Genomic DNA, 21,234 nt, shown 5'->3' with positions numbered 1-21,234 from the left:
TTTCTTCTTGGAATTGTCCTCTGAATTCTTTGAATTCATCTATACATGAGAGACTTCTTGGCTTGATATTAAAAAGTAGAACTGAATATTTAATTAGGCTGCGTCACTTTTTCAAGCTAGGTTTTCAAGCATAGAAATAAACGTTGGCTTAGAATTATTTTGTTAGCATGAAAATAACAAATGTACTGTTTTTGACGGAGCTGAAGGGGGAGGCCCCTGCCCAGCCCCACCGCAGACGTCAGAGTGCCCAGGGCGGCCGACTGACGCTCATGTCCTCCGACGTCCAGGGGTGCCCACGACTCCTGACACCACCTGAAACAGGGCATTTTGCCCCCAGACCGCCCTGAGATTGGAAAGCTCACTAAAAAGACCCACGGAACTCATGTAATACGACAGTCATGACACACTGTGGGTGTGGCTCATAGCGAGGAAACGACGTGGTCAAATCATGCATCCCCCCTCGGAACTGACGGCCAACAGGTGCCTGAGGGGCTCACGGGGCCGCAGTGCCCGAGGTTTGCATCGGGCTGTTAGGCAGGCAGCACTGATGGCCGGCTGCCCAGTGCTTGGTGCCAGCTCCAGACCAACCGGTGTCAGCCTTGCGCAGGCCCCGCCTCAGTCAGCCCCTCCCTGGGACCACCACCCCCACCCCATGGCACTGAGACGCGGTGGGGTGCCGTGGCCCCTCCCAGAACAGAGGGCTGCACCTCTCCACAGGCAAGGGCAAGTGCTGTACTGCACAGCGTTTGTACCAGGGTCTCTCTTCCTATCTCTCATGTCACAGACAGACTAAAGCCCAACAAAACAGAAGATTCATAGGAAATTATATCATAAATGAAATTTTCTCAGCAGCGTCCAATGTGTGTTTACTCTCTTCTCTGTGTTGGATTCAATTTTTAAAAAATAAGCGGAGAATATTATTTTATCACAAAAGTTATTTTAGGTGTGAGAGGTTGTATTTCCAAAAGGATATATAATAAAAAGAGTGTTTGCCAAGCGTGGTGGGCTGTTCAATGCGAGTCTGCGTCCACCTAGACTGTGGGCAGGTCCCCCACCGACAGCGGCGAACTCTGATGATTATCAGTGAATACACCTGAGCTGCATTTTCTTCATCCGCATGCCTTTTCAGTTCAGATTTATTCCTGGTGTAGAAGACAGGTGTCCTGGAAAGCAGTCACCTAAGATCCAGCCCATGTACTTCCGCCAAATCTTGGAATAGACATAGATACTATGAACAACTTCTAGCATCTTCCGTAAAATCTGAGCAATTCAGACAATTACGGCTCAAGAATTCTAAATCTTAAGGCATCAATCCTCACACACATATATGAAACTAGTTCATATGCACATGATGAAAATATTAATATGTTTATTGTATAAGGATCTATTCTGTACAAGTAGCATATTCTAAATTTATTTGGGAAAAATAAAAGACCTGGGTTAAAAGTAGGATACCTATTAAAAGAAAAGAGAAAAAAATAAAGGGTCTCAAAGTGATTTGAGGAATTTGAGAAATTATTTTTGCCAGTAACATAATTATACAGAAGTCTCAGTTTAAAAAGTGGATTCTAATTGTTAAAATATGGCTTAAAAGACTTGCTTATTAATTTCCTAAATGTAATTTGATAATCGAATATGCATCTCTCCTTACAAATACCATTTAAAATTTTCAGATATTTAGTTGACATTATTAATCCTCTCTTACTGAAATACTTCATAGATATAATTCTGAGATCTCTTATAACCTTAAGCACTGTTGGGGTAGCTAGGTGGCTCAGCTGGTTAAACATCCAACTCTTGATGTCAGCTCAAGTCATGACCACAAGCTTCGAGACCTGCACTGGGCTCCGTGCTGACAGCTCAGAGCCTGCTTGGGGCTCGCTCGCTCTCTCTCTCTCTCTCCCTCTCTCTCTCTCCCTCTCTCTCTCTCCCTCTCTCTCTCCCTCTCTCTCTCTCTCTCTCTCTCTCCCTCCCCCCCTCCTACCCTACATGCTCTCTTGCTCGCTCGCTCTCTCTCAAAATAAATAAATAAATAAACTTAAAAATAATTTGTAAAAAGCCTATTTAAAGTTAAGCACTGTCATAATCTTCCTCACCTTAAAATGCAGTAGTATGTTGATGGGGAATTATCTGGACAGAGATAATCACTAGAATACTTTAATATGTTGCAATTATAGTATTAGCGACTACTTTTAGATTGAAAGATTTTGTAAGCAGCACCCTCTTGGACTGCAGAACCCTAATTGACATGAGAAATCCAACTAGCCGAAAAATATGTTATTAGAGGCACAGTTCTGAAAATTAAAATTTACCAAGTTGGTTGATAAATACAGAAAATAATCTCTCCTGATAGTCTAGAATAAAAATGACATCCAAAGAATACAAGTACCTTGTATTCATAAATATTATTTTAAGTATTCCCATTATGAAACAATTCCTGAGATAGAGTGCACTGTCTCTCCATCTCAAATCCATGATAAGGAAACCAAAGTTGGGAATAAAAAAATAGGTCAGAAACATCTGAGAGATTAGGCACTCGGTTCCTGGGCACATTAATAGTCAAGAGTTTAAAATTCATAAATATTCATGACAAATGTAGGTATTGGTTGTTTGGTTCTGTAAGCTTTTCCTTCACCCTCTTATTAGGCAGAAATCTCAATATAATCCTGGAGAAAACCATCTATAAATCATCTATAACTGTCTGAGTGGATATTTAGGGTTTTTAAATTTTAATTTCTGATTGAAAAAACTTAATAAGCTCTTTCTATCCATCTCAACTCAGAGAAAGTCACTTGGTACATTTTCTAGGGGGAGAAAAAGCATAATGAAGAGATGTCTCAATGCCCCTTGATTTTTCCAAGTCTAGCCTCAGGCTAAATGAAGGCACTGTGTGTCTCCACCTCCCTGCACTGAGGCCCACCACGCCCACAGGCTCATCTTCCAGTGTCTTCGGGCTTCACATGAGCTTGAATCGGGGAGATTCACTCATCACTTTTTACATGAGCCCCTTAAAAGCTTCACTTTCTCAAATCACACTGAAATAAACAGAATCCCCATGATACTGCAGGCAGTGGAACAGACAGGTGCAGAGCGGGGGTGGGGAGGAGGTGAGGACGGGGGTGAGCACAGACTGTGCAGAGCGGGGCTGGGGGGGAGGTGAGGACGGGGGTGAGCACAGACGGTGCAGAGCGGGGGTGGGGAGGAGGTGAGGATTGGGTGAAGGCTACTTAGGCACAGATAGCCACTGAACAAGTTTCATCACCTCCATTGTACTCAGTATAGCCGGTGCGGGCTCTAGAAGCTGATCAAAGTAGACACCATAATCCGTATTTTCTCTGCAGAAATGCACACAGAGGTAACTGGAGAGGTTTCATTAACTACACTTCACGCAGCAGTTCTTTGTCACAACCTGTCGCTAACACGCGTGTGCATGATGGGTGACCTGGCAGCGCTCGCTCAGAGGCTCCTGGGCACCGTGTACCTTTTTCCTACAACAAGCGACTCTGACCTCTGCGTAAGGCTGGAGGGCCCTCGCTGGAACCAGCTCTGACTCTGGCTCCCCGGGGAAAGCTTTTGGTCCCGCAGGTGGAAAGCTGAGCCTCCAGAGGCGGCCCCTGCCCTGCCCCCCACTTGGGGTGCCAGTCGCTTGTCCAGGTTGTCACCTGTGCTTCTCATGGATGGGCAGCAAACCAGAAGTCCCCATGGCTCCCTCCTCCTCTTGGACTGATTTGCCAGAGCAACACAGAGCTCTGAGAACATCGTCCTTTATTACAGGGCAGCGGCCAGGTGGAAGAGAGGCAGGGGCCCCGGGTGACCCACCTCCCAGCACCCAAGCGTTCACCCCTGGGAAGTTCTCCAGACCCCATCCTTTGGCACTTTGCAAGTCATCTCATTAACACAACCCCGCTGGGGGTGAAAGGGTCTTGCTGTGAATAACAAAGGGAACCTTTATCCCTTTTACCATCTACTCTTTATCCAAGGATTTCTGGAGCTCTGTGCCAGAACAGGGAGGGAGACAGAGCCTGTGTATTTCTTATTAATGAATCACGACATCACAGTGAAAACTCAAATATATAAATGGACGTGTATTTATTTGCTCCTTGTCTCGGTGAAGGGGAGGGGAGACTGGCGTGCATTTGGCTTCTAGTTGCAAAGGCTCCTGTGCTAAAGCACCCTCTCCCTGCCAGCTGGGGGCCTCGCTTGTCCTCTGGTGACCAGGATCCCAGGCGCAGGGCGGCCAGGGGGGCGGTGCCCCTGCTTGGCCACTGGTCCTCCCGTGACTGCATGCTCTTCGCGGGGCCTTCACGAAGGATCCCTCCAGCTCAGGGTCCACTTTGAACTTCACCTTCAGGGAGAGGATGGAGGGGACAGACCCCCGGCATGCCAAGTCAGGTCACATGTCCACTGTCTCTCTGGACATCAAATGAGATGCCACCCAGATGAGCAAGTCTGCATGTGCCTTTGGGGCCACTGCAGTGACGGCAAAGCCTTCTCTGGGCTACCAGGCCAGGGACGTGGTAGAGGAAACGCCCACTCCTTCTTCACAGGGTCCTCTTCTCTCTAGACTACAGGGCAAGGTGTGCCCTGAGGAATTTTAGATGCATCCATGGGATGTTATTAGCTCATGTGACAAGTAGTGTTTGTTCTTCCCCTCAGCATACTTACAGAAGTTGACTTTATATGTATTTAGCATTTGCTTCGAATCTTTCTTCATCCGCGTTCGGTAAGAATGCTCTGTGGTTCTCTGCTGTGCCCCTCTGTAACATCACACCTCCTGGTACATAATAGACTCTCAATAAATACTCCCTGAATAAGTGAATGGAGGACTTATTATTTGAATATCATACAAAAATTGTGGCAAGGATATATGACTTGCTCAATGTCCTAGAGCTAGTAAGTGACATAAAGAATTTCAGAAGCCAGCGATGTGTCCTGCCGAGAAAATCACCCTATGGTTTCTTTTGCCCTTTAAGAGGTGGCCTGACCCTTGTTTGTTTGCTGTTTTGTCGTGTTGTATCACAGTTGAGATGGTGCTACTGTATATAACGCGGTTATACAATTACGAGGTTCAGCCTGAAAACTCAAAATGCACAAGGGACGTCTTGGGGATTATAGATCGTAAAGTCAATACCAAATCAATGACCGCAGGTCCACATGGGGTGTGTCAGCCCCTGGCTTCCTTATGTCCCTTCCTGAGATATTTTGTGGTGATCGCATTACGCATTTTCAATCTGTCATTTTGTGTTGTCTGTCATCTGTTGTGACCTGAGTTAGGCAAGGGGACCAATGAAAGCAGGTTGTGGGCACCGATGAGAAGGGACACAGTCCCTGACCTCGGCTGCCAACAGCCTGACAGTCTGACAGCCGCGTAGTAAGAGAGTAACGGTGGCCGTCCAGCCACACCACCTGTGGGGGTAGCAACATGCGAGTCAAGTTCTGAAGAAAGGAATCAGCTCACCCCGGCAGCAGGCAGGACCAATGCATTTGAGGGGTTCGCGCAGGGTGAATATTTGAGTGATGTTTGGAGGTGAGGAACATGTGAGGACTTTCTGGGGGCACCAGATGACACAGGTTTTACGTGTCCATGTGCCTCGTTTACAAAATGAGGTTTGTCCGACTCCAACCCCCACTTACCAATGATTATGCCGTAAAACTCCTGGAATGTTCTCCGAGGCTGGATTCATCCACAACGTGGGCGGGACTCTATCCACGGTAGCCTGAATGTTCTCCGCCTCCCCTGAAATCAGCCTGCAGGTGTGCGATCAAGGCAGCCGTGGACTATACTGCTCACAGCATGGCATCCGTTGTGACTTTGAATTGTTTATTGAAGTGGTTTTTTTTAAACATAGTTTAACCTGTTTTCTCCACCTAAATTTTACGCCTTGGGTGACAAGTCTTTGAAAGCCCCGGAAGATTCATGCTAGGACCAGCCACTCATCCTGCATCTATTGGATTTGGGTTGATTAAAGCGCCTACTTCTTTATGACTTTGATGTATTAAACTACCATCCGAATGTAATAATGCATTCAGATTATCCTGTTAATGTATAGTCACTTCATTTCTCCGTAGATAAGACAAAGTAATTGCCATGGCAACAGGGAGCACCAGTTCATTAAGTAAAATAAACACAGACTGATTAGGAATGTTGAGTCTTCAACCACTGAAAGCTGGTGAGATATGAAAATGCTTCCAAAAAACACCACTCACGTGATTTTATCTCATTTCTTCAGGTGCAGATCTGCCAAGAATTGATAATACTTTTGTTTTAGGCAAATAGACTTGGATGTTTAAATAGGTTTTAGAAATCTCACTTAAAACAACAAAAGTTTTCCATTATGTGTTTATGCATAATTTCTACATAATCCCTTGGATCACATACCAATGGATTTTCAGCTCAGTCACACAGGGTAACTGGGTAACTAAGGGCTTTTTTTTTTTTTTTAATTATCTGGGAATGACTTTATCCTGAAGGGATTTTGAGTGTTTGGAGAATATATTAAATGGAACTTAGATAACTTAGTTCAGAAGTAAAATTCATCCAAGGTTTTAAGACTTCAGGGGAATCACTTTGACAAAGTAGTCACTGAGAAATATTTCACAATTATTATTTCTTAGAAGGGAAATTTCAGCTAAGGGGCCTTAGAGACTTAGAAATATTTAACTGTGTCCTTACTAAAGCTGACAGGATGGGGCTTAATTTTTTGGTTTTGCTTCCTTTTCAGCTCCTTGTGGGTATAACGTAACCTCTCAGAACGGCACCATCTACTCCCCGGGGTTTCCGGATGAGTACCCCATCCTGAAGGACTGCATCTGGCTCATCACCGTGCCTGCCGGCCACGGGGTCTACATCAACTTCACCTTGCTGCAGACCGAGGCCGTTAACGACTACATTGCCGTTTGGTAAGGAGAGCCTTTTCGTGTCAAGTGATAACAGTTGTGCCGAACACACACGGTGCTTGTATGCCAGACGGACAGGGAAGAGATGCAGTTACTCCGGAGATGCGGGAAAGGAAATTTACCAGTGAAATCCGGAGATCAGAGAATAAATGTCATGGCACGTGTTTGAGTGGTAGATAAATTCAGGGTTACTCTGAATATAGACCATCCCAAGCTTATTTTAGTGCACATTTTAAAGTATGCTAAGCATCAGCATGGTGAGGGGTTGGCGTTCCTGGAAGTAGTGGGGACCCCATTCCACACCGCCCTCCCGCCGCCCCTTGTGAACTTTGCAGAACTGCCCTGCCCTGTGATGTGTGGGAAATCCCTCTGAGTCAGTACCCAAGGGGAGGGTTTCGGTTCTGGTTCTCTTGCCAAAGGGTCGTGTGGCCGTGGGTGAGTTGTCTATGTGACCCTCGGCTCCGTTTTCACGTCTATGGGGATGGCTGTCCTACCTCTGCTTTTGGAAGTGAGAGGTTGTGGGGGACACCGAGATTGCCAGGACCTCTGTGACACTGACAGGAGGAGGAGGGGGTGTCCGTGGGGTGTGAGGTGGTGAGCTTAGCTCTGGTTAAAAAGCCACGATGTGCGGCCAGAATAAACTTCCATGGAAACCGGAGTAACGGCAGGCAACGGTGCGGCGTGCACACGGGAGTGCGTGTGTGCTTGCTGGGGAAGTTGGCATAAGTGTTAAGGTTTGTTATTGGAAAGCCTGTAAGTGAGGGGACAGAATGAGCCCGGGGTATTGGCGAATCCCAGGTATGGGTCCTCAGGGGTCCAAGTGAGCAGGACAGAGACTACAGGAGCTTTTAAATCATGTGAAGAATTCCAGACTTAGTTCTGTAATGCCCAAGATTTCAATATCACCCCAAAACCAGAAACCGCCAGGGAGACCGAGTCACGCATGTAAAAGCAAAGGGCATTTATTATTACGGGCTTCGGCTCGCCGGGTCTAAGTTCTGGCTCACAGACCTCACCAGCGCAGTGGATCCGTGCTGAGAGCCCCGAACAAGGGCTGAGCAGGGTTCTTATGGGGTTTGGGAAGGGGGGTTACAGGAAATTGTGACATCCAATCATTACTGTATCACAGCATTGGCAGCTACTCTAACCATACACATCGTCCAGGGTGTCCGTTACTTTTGGCGGGACCCAATTACAACATTTAGAGGACCTTTAAAATCAACCAGTTACAGGGCGAGCCTAGCATCTTGTTCAGCGACTACCGGGTTAACTTTAACTTTAGGTCGCAGGGTCCTATCTAAAGTCCCCATCTGCAGACCTCCCCCTTAGGGATGTGGGGAGTGGAAGCCGGCCTTCCCTGATTGGGTGTCGGAAGGTGGTCTCTCTTGCTCTAGGCCATGTGTAACTGCCTGTTCGTTTCGGGGACCTGAAACCTAGGCCTTCTAGATCAGAGGGGAACTTAAAGCCTGTCATGGAGTCTGTTTGGTTTAGCCTTAAGTTCTAAGAGCAAAAAGGACTCAGTAGGGTCTTTGGAAGGAGAATCACCTTGACTGCGGAATGCCCAGCCTCGTTTTGTGGGAAATGTATTAACTGAAGGCAAGAATGGAGGCTGCTTCTGAGGCGGCAGAAACAACCGTTGCAGGGAGGTGATAATGGCCGGCCCAGCGGCCGAGCGAATGCGGAGGAACCGAGAACTTGAAATACTCACTTGATCCAGGCAAACAGGGCAGCATCAGCCGCTTTGTCTGGATTAACCTACAGATTTAGCAGAGGGAGCGAAAGCTCTTTACAGTTACCAGAACAGAGTGCCTGCTCTCAAGAACACTAAGGAAAGAGAGACGGGAAAGTCCGTTCAACGTTGTGGCCTTAAACACCTTGGTATTTCTAAACACAGTGTCCAGAAGATGGTAGTATTTTGTTCAGTTTGTTAAAAACATAAAAATTCAGCTGAGTAAGTCTGAAGATCTAATTGGCTTCATTAAGTGATTCGTGAATTGGGTAACACCAGTCTGGCCAGTGGAGAGCAGGTCTGAGGACTTGGGTGGGCGCCAGGGAAGGGTTTTGCAGGAAGAGGGGTGGGGCCAGAGGCTACCAGCCAGAGGGAGGGTGGTTTCCGGCAAGGTCACCTTCTGTTGAGGAGAAGGGCAGGGCGTCTTATCATGCAGATTCGCCCATCTTCCTCAAGGTTGGGGCAGATGGAGCCAGGCCCTGTGAGCTCATTGGCACTGATCCTTTCTGAATGGTCGGCTTCAGATTCCACCCCAGGAGTGCGCTGGGTCTTGCTTCGCACTCATGGGACAGGTAAGACCTCTTTGGGCTGTAGTTTCTTCTTAATCAGTTTTTGAAAACCGTTTAGTTCAATAGCAAGATCTTCATCAGTTTCGCCCATAATTAAACACATGCCATTGAATTTAGACCCTCAAATTCAGATGCTTGAAAGGCAGCCGATGCATTGTCTTGTGGTCACCGGAGTGAGTGTGAGCCTGTCTCTGCGATCGCTCTGGGAAGGTCAGCTGCCGAGGGGAATAGAAGTCAGCCCTGAGTTTCCTGGGTGAGCATCAGACCAGCCGGCTGATGCCAGGATCGAGTCCAAACGTCAGGAGATGATCCTTAGTTTAAGCTGTAATTAGGAGCTTTCTCCTCATACTGCTGTCTCTTTCGTAGGGACGGGCCTGATCAGAACGCCCCTCAGCTGGGGGTCTTCAGTGGGAACACAGCCCTGGAAACCGCCTACAGCTCCACCAACCAAGTCCTGCTCAAGTTCCACAGCGACTTTTCAAATGGAGGCTTCTTTGTTCTCAATTTTCACGGTCAGTGCATTTTCACCTTGTTGGTGAAGGCAGAGAATCGAATTCGGTTTTGCTGGTCGGGTTGACATAGGCCTCCGGTCCAGCTGAAGTCCCTTGATTGTGCGGGAGCCTGAGGGGGTTTTCTGATGTTCTATGCCTGGGTGTCCTGTGGGCCTTTTTGGCTTAATGGTATTTGATGATGTCACATCTGGTTTGTGGGAAGCTTGGATTCATTCCAGGGTAAGTGGATTGCAAATGAAACCGATATGGAGACCCTGGAAAGACACTGAGTGCCTTTCATAGATCTCCTCATCCCTGTCTCCAGAGGGGTCAAGAAGCTCACATCCCGTGGTTAGAGACGAGTCCAAAGCAGATCCAATGATTCTGAAAGTAAACCCTTTGGAAAACGGCGTATCAGTGCCTCCATCTCCTTAGGACCGTGCCCGTGGGCGGCCTCAGATGAGAGGCAGAGAGAGGTCATCAGATGTAAACACGGACCGGCCACCAGGCCGTGGGGGAACCATTTCTGTTGCAGAGTCCCGAATCCACTGTAAAGTGATTTTATTTAAACGTCGTAATTTTTAAAACTGGACACTTCTTTCCCTTCAACTTTATGTCTTCTTGGGCACAAAATAATCCCGTACGCATGTGAAGCCTGGGGATTTTATAAAGCAACGGCTTATACAATAGACATTGCAGTGTCCCTGACAATTAAAACAACATAAGAGAAATGCTTTTTGTGATATTTTTGTTTATTCAACAAATGTAATTACAGGTTGTTGTTTTTTTCCCCATAAACCATTTAGCATTTCAGCTCAAGAAATGCCGGCCTCCCCCCGCCGTTCCACAGGCAGAAATGCTCACTGAGGATGAGGATTTTGAAATAGGTAACGTTTCCCTCACTGCAAACCGTCGGCTCAACCCAGCCTTTCCACACCCACACCTACCTCAGATGCGTAAGCGAGTATTTGTCAGGAAGATTCTAAAGCATCGTGAGGGGGGTTATCCATAGAGGCTATTAATCAAATAACTATGGTTTTTTCTCCTTCATCTCAGTGATAATCGTTTCCTAAATGTGAATTTGGCCTTTTTCATTTCAAGCACCTCTTTATCTCCCGCCCCCCGCAGCCATTGTCTAGTTTGTGGGTTTTTTTCGAGTAAAGTTTTCGGAGACGGACTTAACACAGATACCTGTGTTTGTGAGAAGCGCATGTTCATTCGCGAGAAGGACTTCATCATTTGGAGCTAAAATAATGATTAGTGTAACATTGACCTTTCACTGACACTGGAATGTAATGGTGACTGTATTTAATGACCCTGTTTAGAAATTCCGCTGAATCATCCTATATTAATGCCCCATTTCATTACGTAATCATCAGGTCACATTCAGACACCAGCCTTGGCATATGTTTGTGGTATAATTACTGTGACCCAGGATTTCTCTGTCTCAGTAACAAATACAACACCCTGTTCTCACACCATGTTTCAGACCCAATTTCTGGCTACTCCTAAGGGCTCAGTTAATGGGAACATTGCACTAATTAGGGCAGGGTTATGGTTGAGACCTCTCTGGATACATTAAGTCATCCTATTCTACATCCTTAAAGCCCAAGAATCTAGCCCCCCACTTTTTTTTTTAATAGTAATCATGGGGGCAAGGGAATGAACATAGACACATCAGTCTAGGAAAAATAAACACCTGCCACATAACGTGGAGTCATATCGATTAAGATAGCATTTATATGCATCAGGAAGTAGAAACGGTACCGTTGTATTCAGCAGACTACAGATGAACACAGGTGTTGGGTCAGAAGGTATTTATGCGTGGACGTAAGCTGTTACGTGGTCACCTACGCCTTCCCTGCCTCCCCGCCCCCGTGTGCCGCGGAGCCCCGAGTCTCAGGTGTGCTGTGCTGACCCTTGCAGGGGATTTTGTGAAGTACCAGTGCCACCCGGGGTACACGCTGTCAGGGACCGACACGCTGGCCTGCAGGCTCAGTTCCCAGCTGCAGTTCGAAGGCTCGCCCCCAACGTGTGAAGGTACGCACCGCGGGAACCTGCCGATGCACTAGCGCGGCGCTCAGATGCTGTGGACGGGACAGGCTACATTGTTGTTGTTTTGTGCATGGCTCTGAATTTAATCTCGTGTTATGATCCCATTGCAATTAAAATGACCTGCTCGCAGAAGTATCGAATGACCTTTCTCTTCCAGCTATCTCTAAAATACACATCCAAGCCACATCCAACACAGTCTTACTTTTTTCCCCCAAGTTTATCAGAAAATTTTGAAACATTTGGCAATGTTGAAATAGTTTAAAAACAAGCATCTGAATACCTACCACTGAGGGTCCACCATTAACATTTACTGTGTATCCTTCGTCACATATCTGGGTTGTTTTTATCCATCCATTACTGTATCTGTTACTTCGGATGCATTTCAAGGCAGATTACAGGCATCACTACGCTTCCCTCTAAGTACGTTAGCAAGCATAGTTATCTAGTATTCACTGTTTCTTCTGTAAAATTTATAAACATTGAAATGTGCATGTGTTGCATACAATAAAATGCTCCCATTTCATGTATTCAGATGTCTTTAAAATACAAAGACCACAGGCAATGTCAGGCGATATAATTAGATCACTTTTCAAAATACTTGAGGGGCTCCTGGGGGGCTCAGTCGGTTATGTGTCCAATTCTTGACCTGGAATCAGGTTATGATCTCATGGGTTCTGGGACTGAGCCCACGTCAGGCTCTGTGCTCACAGTGCAGAGCCTGCCTGGGATTCCCCCCCTTCCGCTCTCAAAATACATAAAAAACAAGCTTCAAAATATTTGAAAGGCCCCACTCTCAAGTAGTACTGGGAGAAAAAAACACTGGAAAAATATAAAGTAAAAATGGCTCAATATGGGTCAGAAGCGTCATTGTTGGGCCAATCAGAAAGTTTTCCAAATTAGAATAGTTTTTATTTTGTGACTTTAGAATCACAATACACATTCAATTCCTTTAAAGAATGGGACCTTCCCCCTTTCCTGTAATTGGAGAACTTTCTCTGGGGATAATGAAGCACCCACAAGGGCTCAGAATTGGAGAAGGGAAGAGCCAGGACTGCCATCCAGACTCCCCACAGTGACCCTGGGAGCCCCTGGGGCACCGTGTATAAGGAGGATTGTTGACGTGCCTTATTTATGGGATTGTGGTAAAGATGCAGAGAGTCTTACACTAATTACTCCCGGTGTTCTATGATGTTAATCATTTGCTCTCTAGGAAGCAACTTCCTTGGTGCTGCACTAGCGTTGATTGTACAAGTGCTCGCTCCTGTGATTTGATTCTTGTAGAACCAATGGGGTGCGAACTTTGTGGTTCTCAGTGTGAGAAGGCAGAATCCTGGTCACCGGGGAGGGGACAACAACTTCCGATACCCTCTGAAAAAAATCTCGAATGAAGGAGCTTTAAATAACCATGATGACTCCGATCACTTAAAAATAAAATTACTTCCAAGCTGTATCTCCGGGAGAGCCAGAGGGTGTGGGCAGGAGAAACCCCTTCCTTGGGCTCTCCGCTCTGAACACCCAGGGGACCCACGCGCTGTGGGAGCTGCTTCCCAGCTGCCTCACTTGAAGTCGGGGGCCGCATGGGGTGCCGAGTCGGGAGACTGTCATCATTCTCTTGGAAAAAAATGAGCATGTCGTACCATGACATCTCAGCAGAAACCCTCTATAGTGGATTTCCCCCCATTTTATTTAAAAACTAACGGAGGCAAATCTTCACATTTTTAAGGCACATTTTAATTCCAACAAACAGAGCCATAAATTTCTCGACAGCTGACTTTAAAGCAAGGACGGTCTGAGTTGATTAGTGAAGAAAGGCATAAATATTTATTTAATACACACTTCAAAAATAAGGGAAATTATGTTGGCTACCTCCAAGATTAACCTAGTTTTTATTTAAATGAAATTAATTCATGACGGTCCAGGCCCAGAGTAAATCAGGACGACACGAACATCATTCTCTAAATTACCTGGCTCTCACACACATCTGCGGGGAGAATTCTGCGAACAAGACACGGTCTCCCAGCGGGGGCCACAGGGTCCCACGCCCTACTGAACTCTAGCGATTATTACAGAGACCAGTGTGTCCTCTTCTGTTACAGTTCAGGTGGAAATCTGTTTAAAACAGAGTTACCTTAGCTGCTGTTTCCCAAATCTTCATTATTTAAAAAAAAAAAGGAGAAATAGGGGCTCAGATGTTTTTTATCAACTATCTGATCACCGAAGCAAACTCCTTTCACTGAAGCAGTCTTCCTTCCAGCACTTTCTATCATTTGGTTGAGCTCAAGGGGAGGGGGTGGGCAGGCCCCGTTAACTACTGATGGAAATTGTGTTAGTTACGAGTCCTTCTTCACACATGATCATCGTTCTTTCAGAAGTTCCACTTAGAAAATTATTACCACCTTTCGGGTGATTGATTCTTCCTTGGGAATAGTGTGAACAAATTATTTCTTGAAAGTCAGCATCCTGCGCAGATGATTTATACCCGGCTGGGTGCTAACCCTAATCTGGAAAACACTAAATGAGGATCCGGGATCTTTTCCAAGACCACCGAACAACTGTCCCATCTCCGGGGACCCCGGCTGAAGTGTCCTGCTGTTGAACTCCGTTCTGACACTCCCCACTTGGAGACAGGGTCCGACCCCACAGGTTAAGGGCTCAGTCCCACCAGGCTATCCCCAGTCCCGGGGCTGGTCACAAGTTCAGGTTATCCCCTGAGCTGAGGGACCTGCTGTAGGTCAGAAGGACTCACGGTCCCTGCTTGGGGCTTTGCCCTATGCTAGAATAGCTCATGTAACTGACGGAAACGTTTACTTACATTTATCAGTTTTATGTATAGTTATATAACTATAGTTATGTTTATTTTTGAGAGAGCTAGAGAGAGATACAGAATGTGAGTAGGGGAAGGGCAGAGAGAGAAGACACGGAATCCGAAGCAGGCTCCAGGCTCTAGGCTCTGAGCTGTCAGCACACAGCCCAACACAGGGCTCGATCTCATGAACTGTGAGATCATGATCTGAGCTGAAGCCGGACACTTAATCTACTGAGCCCCCCAGGTGCCCCTGTCAGTTATAATTTTTAAATTATAAAGGATTATATTCTGTGCCCTTTATTATATCCCTTGTCTCCTAAAGGATATAATAAAGGGTTCAGATGGATCCTCAGAGGAAGGGGTACCAGGTGCACGATGAAGGACCCATGAGCACCGGGCCCTGGAAGTGGGGTACAGGAGGTTTTATAGAGCCAGTCTCCCCGCCTCTGCACCCCAAACCCACGGCTCCGCAGAAGCCTGTGAAAGGGGCAGGAGTGTCAGCCCGCTCATCGGTGGATCTTTCTGCTGACCAGCCCCAGGCCAGACTGCCAAGGGACCCCCCCCAAGTCACCTTATTGGCCTAAATCCAGAGGGGCTTCTGCTGACACTCAAACGTGCAGGAAATCCCGCGGGCTTTGAGGGTCTACGCCGGGAACCTGGGACAAGACCAGATGTAGTTTACAGCAGAGTCAGGTTAAGGAAAGAGAAACATGTCAGAAAGTGAAGAGGATAGCCAGGGTCTGGGAACAAGGCAGGAGGCGGGCGTCCAGGAGGGAGGGGAGAGGACACTTTGCTCCTAGGGCGGGAGGGAGGAGTGGCGTGCAGCGGGCTGGACACCACAAACGGAGCCCGATCTTAAAAGGTGCTCCGCACTGGGTGGCTGCAGCCTCTGGACAGTGCAAACCCGTCAGTGGTTTTTAAAATATTCAGTTAAAGAAAATGAGAAGCCTGAATTTCCAGTGAACTCTAGACAAGCAGTGTCCTCGAGAGAGCGCCCGTTTCTGGGGAAGCTGGAGCGGGAGCAGAGCCTGCGTGTCAGGGGCTCGGGGCCACAGCTTGCCCACCTGTGGGGTCCCCTGTCTACACTTCTCTGAGACCTCCGGGTGCTTTTAAGAATTAGTTGTAATTATTTATAAATCCTAATGCTTGACTGTGTTCCTTTCGCTGAGTGCCCGCAAGATGCCTTCAATAACATGCTTTGGGTTGAAGCCTCACATTTTCTTTTTCTTCACAAATAAGCTGAAGGCATCGCTTCTTGCAGAGGTGGGCTGACTCAGAGCTCCAGCACAGTCCGGGGAGCACGATGCTTCAGAGGCGTCTTTGATGGGAACCTCAAACATGCTTCCCGTGGTGGGAGGGGCCCCGGTGGAGACGTGGGGTGTGTTCAATGCCTGAATGCTGATGGAGAGATGGAGAGGGCTCTGGGAAAGCCTGCGTCTCTGGACTCCCCGCTGTGGGTGCCTGTGGCTCCCAGCAGCAATGCAGAGCCAGGGACTGGAAGGAAGAGGCGCATATGAAAGAGCCAGAGAAACAAATGAATCAAAAACACCTGAACTCCCAGGGAGATACATTCAAGTGCATTTTGAAACAATATGTATGTTTGGAGGGAAAAATCCTGAGTGTTGTCGGACAAAGGAAACAAATAATTTCGCCTATATTTTCATTGTGTCTTCTCTAAGAAACAGAAGCAGCATTTTGAAAGTGGAGGGAATAAAAATAGCTAAGCTTAAGATTCTCTTTCTGATGTATCACCTTCCGCAGCTTTCAAGCCCTAAAGGCTGTGCCTGCTCACCGGGCGGATGTCCGCACTTGGCAAGGATGGCCCGTTCTAGGTGGAGTGCAGTCCAGGGTCGCTGGGTGACTGGGGCAGGGACATAATGCAGGGGAGGGGGGGTTGGGGCTAAACCTTTCTCACGGCTCATACCACAGAAAGGAAGGTACTGGGCTGCAGGCAGGTGGTCAGACCGCTCCAGGCTCTGAAACCCTGACCCATGGACTGCTTCAGACAGAAGGAGAGGGTCTGCTTACTTTCATCTGATTCCAACCTGCCCTCCTGCTCTGGCCCCCACTACAAAGTCAAGGCTGCTCTGTGGGGATTATAAAGCTCCAAGCCCTGCACATGCACGCAGATATAAAGTCTACTTGCTTATTTATTTATTTTTTTTAAATGCCAATGTGTTCATTTTTCAAAGAGCATAATATATTTTGCAGGGTGATCTCACCACTGTCACAGAAGAAATTTCTTTTGAAATTAAATTGCTTTAGGCTGAATGTTTTGGTTTGAATTATTTTTTATATAACTTACCATTAATTAACATTGCACATATGCTTAAAAATCTACCTAAAATACTTATTTCTTAAAAGCGTTCTTGGGACACGTGGATGGTTCAGTTGGTTAAGGGTCTGACTCCTGATTTTGGCTCAGGTCCTGATCTCACGGTTCTTGAGTTCCAGCTCCATGTCAGGTTCTGGGCTGACAGCATGGAGCCTGCTTGGGATTCTGTGTGTGTCTCTCTGCTTCTCTCTCTCTCTCTCTCAAAGATAAATAAATAAACTTAGAAAAGGGGGTTCTATGAAATGTTTCATCTTTGGTGATCTTATCCCTTCACATTTTCTAAATGTTAAGGTACATCAGAATAAGAACACTAAGATAAATGAAAGATTAAAGAAAGGAAAAATTGCCTTTCATTAGACAGTTACCTGAATCAAAACATACTACATGTAATTTGTCCATCTGTTTGTGAAATGTCATTTCTTTGAAACGTATGAGTTAATAATATAAATTGAGTTAGTTAAAAGAAGATCATTCAAAACAGTAATTAAAAAAATAAGACACATTTCTTCTAACAAAAGTTATTTTCCATGAAGGAAAAGCTGATCATTTAACTTTTTAAATTTTTATAAAGAGTTTTGCTATTATCTCGGTTCACTTTTGAACCGTTATCAATAGCAAATTATTTTTTTCATAATCATATAAATCATTTCTGGAAGACAATGAAATAAATTACTAATTGTGATATTGGTGATTTTTCATCCATGTGTCCATAGCTGTGCAGATCTGTTTTATTCTGATGACTCGGAAAGTAGTTGAATAAAGAAACCAGGAAAGCAGGCAGGAGAAAGTATGTCAGTGTGACCACACTGTCTAATGATTCATTTACGAAGAGATATTGGTAAATGACTCATTATGATAAATTCATCCTTTAGAAGTCATCCATCACTCTTACTGCACATTGTAACAACCCAGAGGCTTCCAGCCGAGGACCCCTCTTATCAGAGTCCCCAGAAAACAAATCACATGTTTAAAATTTGCTATTGTTTTTTTTAATCTTTGTTAATGTTTATGTATTTTTGAGAGAGATTGTGGGTAGGGGAGGGGCAGAGAGAGGGGCAGACACAGAATCCGAAGCAGCTCCAGGCTCCGAGCTGTCAGCACAGAGCCCGATGCGGGGCTCGAACACACGAACTGGAGATCATGACCTCAGCCGCAGTCGGATGCTTAACTGACTGAGCCACCCAGGCGCATCTAAAATTTACTATTCTGAATGAAATTAAAAGTATAATCCAAGGAAGAAATACATATCATTTTCTATTACTGAATATAATTGTGCAATGTTTTTGTCATATCGCATTGAAAAGGTGAAGTCTTGCTTTTCAGCTGAGTTGGGAAAACACGGGGTCCTAGGCTCAAATCCAGCAATGCACCTGCCCCAGATGAAGGTGTGTGGGTGGTGCAGCCATGGAAAGTTAGTGCAGAGAGGAGGACATGTGGTGAACGTAGCCACGTCCGTGGGGGTGCTTCTCCCTCCCTCACAGATTACCTGGATCAGGGACGTGGGTTCGCCACCTCACCCAGGCTAAGAAAACACCCAGGTTCCCGGTTTCTTTTCTCACGACTGCTTTAGCAGAGGTGGCCATCCTAGAGTTGTGCCAGTGACTTAGTCTCCTTGATCCACATTTCCCACATCCACCCACTCACCCTGTGTATCAGCATATATATTATATACGGTGTGTGCGTAATTCCCATTTAAATTATAGGCTGGTGTGATGATTATAAACAACAAGTTCTCATTCTTCAGTGTTCTTCTCCTGCTTGTTTGTATCCGGCACTAAATCTGGTCACAGCTCAGTAGGATTGCACCACAGCCCCTCCCCCACTGCCACCATTGGCTTTTAAATCCAGGGGGAGACACGCCTATTGAAGTCTGCTTCCGTTTGTTAAGGAAACTTTTATTGGTATTTTTCTCCTCAGCACAATGCCCAGCAAATGAAGTCCGTACAGAATCTTCTGGAGTCATCCTCAGCCCGGGTTACCCTGGCAACTACTTTAACTCCCAGACATGCTCCTGGAGCATTAAAGTAGACCCGAACTACAACATCACCATCTTTGTGGACACGTTTCAGAGTGAAAAGCAGTTTGACGCATTGGAAGTGTTTGATGGTAAGTTTCTTTTTTCTTTTCTTTTTTCTTTTTTTTTTTCACCAGTAACGTCTCATAGTGTAGTAAGGACGACCATTATACTATTTTTGTTACACAAGGACTTTAGTGTGTCTTTGGCTTAAATTATTTCTCCCCCAAACAGAAAATGAATTCTTCTTGCACTTGTATGTATGGTCTCAGAGATCAATAGTCTGTGGAATATGGACATATTTCTGTTAATGTTTCAACTTTTAAGCAATTAATATGTTAGTGATGCACTCTGAAAATGTCCTGAATTTACTTAGATCATTATTTAATTTTTCAATGAGGGGATTTCCAGTCGATGACCCCAAACAATTCTTCCCTTTTCTCTAAGTATTCTCTTGATTCAGAAGATATTTTAGGAAATTTAAAAGAGCTAAAGCAACTTTAATCCATTTAAATGATTATTTTACTAAAACCATATAAAAATAACGGCTCACTGAGATTTCTAGATGTGCCATCTTAAAAAAATAGTACAATACAATTAACAAATGTTAACAGTGTTTTCAACTTTAGTCTTAAACATTTTTACACAATTCTAATGGACTTATTAACAGAACAAGGCCAGGCTTCAAAGTAGTATGTGGTCGAATTGTCATTTTGAAGTAGAGACGTTAATATTTTTCTTTGCACAGAAGTACTATCGTAGCCCGTAAAATTAGACTGAGGTACAATTATGACTGCCCATAATAACAGGGCTGTCACATGCTTTGATGGACTTGTCATTGTGTTCAGTAAAATAACAATCAACTCAATAAGAAGACAATTACTGTAATTGAGTCCGTGTGTCCCCTTTACTAACTCGTTGAATCCTAACAGTCAAGTCATCCATGTGGACACCACAAGTATCAACTTAATGTATTTCCTAAAGTGATGCAATCCTACACTGGAAATTAAACTCATATGTATGTGCGTAGAAACAGAGGACCAAGCGCTATTTTCACTTTTAGAGTTTTCTTCTTCTTTCTTTCTTTCTTTCCCCTCCCCCCAAATATATGTTGAAACAGACCTGGATGGCTGGAGGCTTTTTCTGTAGTCTTTAGGATGGAAAGAAGTAATTTATTAGCCAGGCACAAAATTTATGTCAATCAGGGACCAGGTAAACTGGATTCTGAGGTCAGTAGATGAGAGACAAAAATAGAGTAAGTGAGCACCCCACTTCAGGGGCTGTGTGTGTGTGTACATATTCTGTACATGCTGGATGTAACTAAATATATTGACATAATTACCTTAAATGTGGTCGCGTCCCTGGTTTCATCATTGATGACTTGAACCTAGTTGACAGTACGTCTCCTGCTTCTAACCACAGCAGCAAAGTCCTTACCACTAGTATCCGTGCCTAAGTGTTTACAGTTTGATCTCCCAAACATATGGACATCACACCCATTACCACAAAGCAGATAAGAGAGGTAATATCAAAGCAGGTGCTAACAAAATTATCAGAGAATCATGGTTGGGTTTGTTCTAGTCTCAAAAAATTGCTATAAGATGACCAGGCACAGTTTTATATGAAGTTTCTATTAAGTGTTGACATATTGGTTGCATTAAATTTCCTACTTATTGCATCTCTCTCTCTCTCTCTCTTCTGTAAGATAATGAATGGCTCTTTTATGACACATGAGTTGTGAAAAATGTGTTGAATATATGGATTTTAAGCTTCATTATCCCAGGAGCATATTACTCTCTGTGGCTCCAATAATGGATATTCCTTGATTAAAAAAATAAATAAAAAGGTTTCGTCATTGTAGAACTCAGCTGAGATGTGCCAACATAAAGATCGGGGTGCCCCTTGTAAGACACTTCATAGTTGCCGTGTTGGTGAGGGAACCGGCTGTTGTCCCTCTGGCTCTGTGTTCTGCATGTGCTCATGTGGTGTTTTAAAGAAGACTCCTTGAGAAAGCTCGTTACGTGTTAGGCAAAAACAGAAAATGATGAAGAATTCGATGCTGGATTAAGAATACCTGAAACTTGACTCAAGTCCTATCAAAGTGACGTTTTAACATTTCATAAACTTCCCAGTGTTATTTTACTTTAGAATATATATTCTCTCTGTAGACAGCCACCAGGAAGCCAGCACCCAATCCCATTACCATCTTCTTTCATGTTTGCCCTGAGCATCTCTAACGTACTAGGTTTTTCTATTTGATGACTAGGGCTGTTATCACAAAGTGCCACAGATGGGGCTTAACACAGAACAGTGTCTCTCGTGGTCCTGGAGGGAGAGT

General features: G+C 45.3%; 1 protein-coding gene across 1 annotated transcript in view; it reads left to right on the top strand.

The window, feature by feature from the left end:
* CSMD1 (CUB and Sushi multiple domains 1) overlaps nt 1-21,234 on the top strand; it is a 1,512,254-nt gene that overhangs the window by 1,363,891 nt on the left and 127,129 nt on the right. Inside the window, exons 58-62 of the mRNA XM_029933196.1 lie at nt 6,723-6,900; nt 9,562-9,707; nt 10,493-10,573; nt 11,613-11,726; nt 18,800-18,988. Coding sequence (XP_029789056.1) covers nt 6,723-6,900; nt 9,562-9,707; nt 10,493-10,573; nt 11,613-11,726; nt 18,800-18,988 — 708 coding nt within the window. The remainder of the gene's footprint in view (nt 1-6,722; nt 6,901-9,561; nt 9,708-10,492; nt 10,574-11,612; nt 11,727-18,799; nt 18,989-21,234) is intronic.

The sequence above is a fragment of the Suricata suricatta genome, chromosome 1 (assembly GCF_006229205.1).
Source record: "Suricata suricatta isolate VVHF042 chromosome 1, meerkat_22Aug2017_6uvM2_HiC, whole genome shotgun sequence".
Lineage (NCBI taxonomy): Eukaryota > Metazoa > Chordata > Mammalia > Carnivora > Herpestidae > Suricata > Suricata suricatta.
The sequence above is the reverse complement of the archived record's forward strand: the minus strand, read 5'-3'. Positions and strand labels throughout refer to the sequence as shown.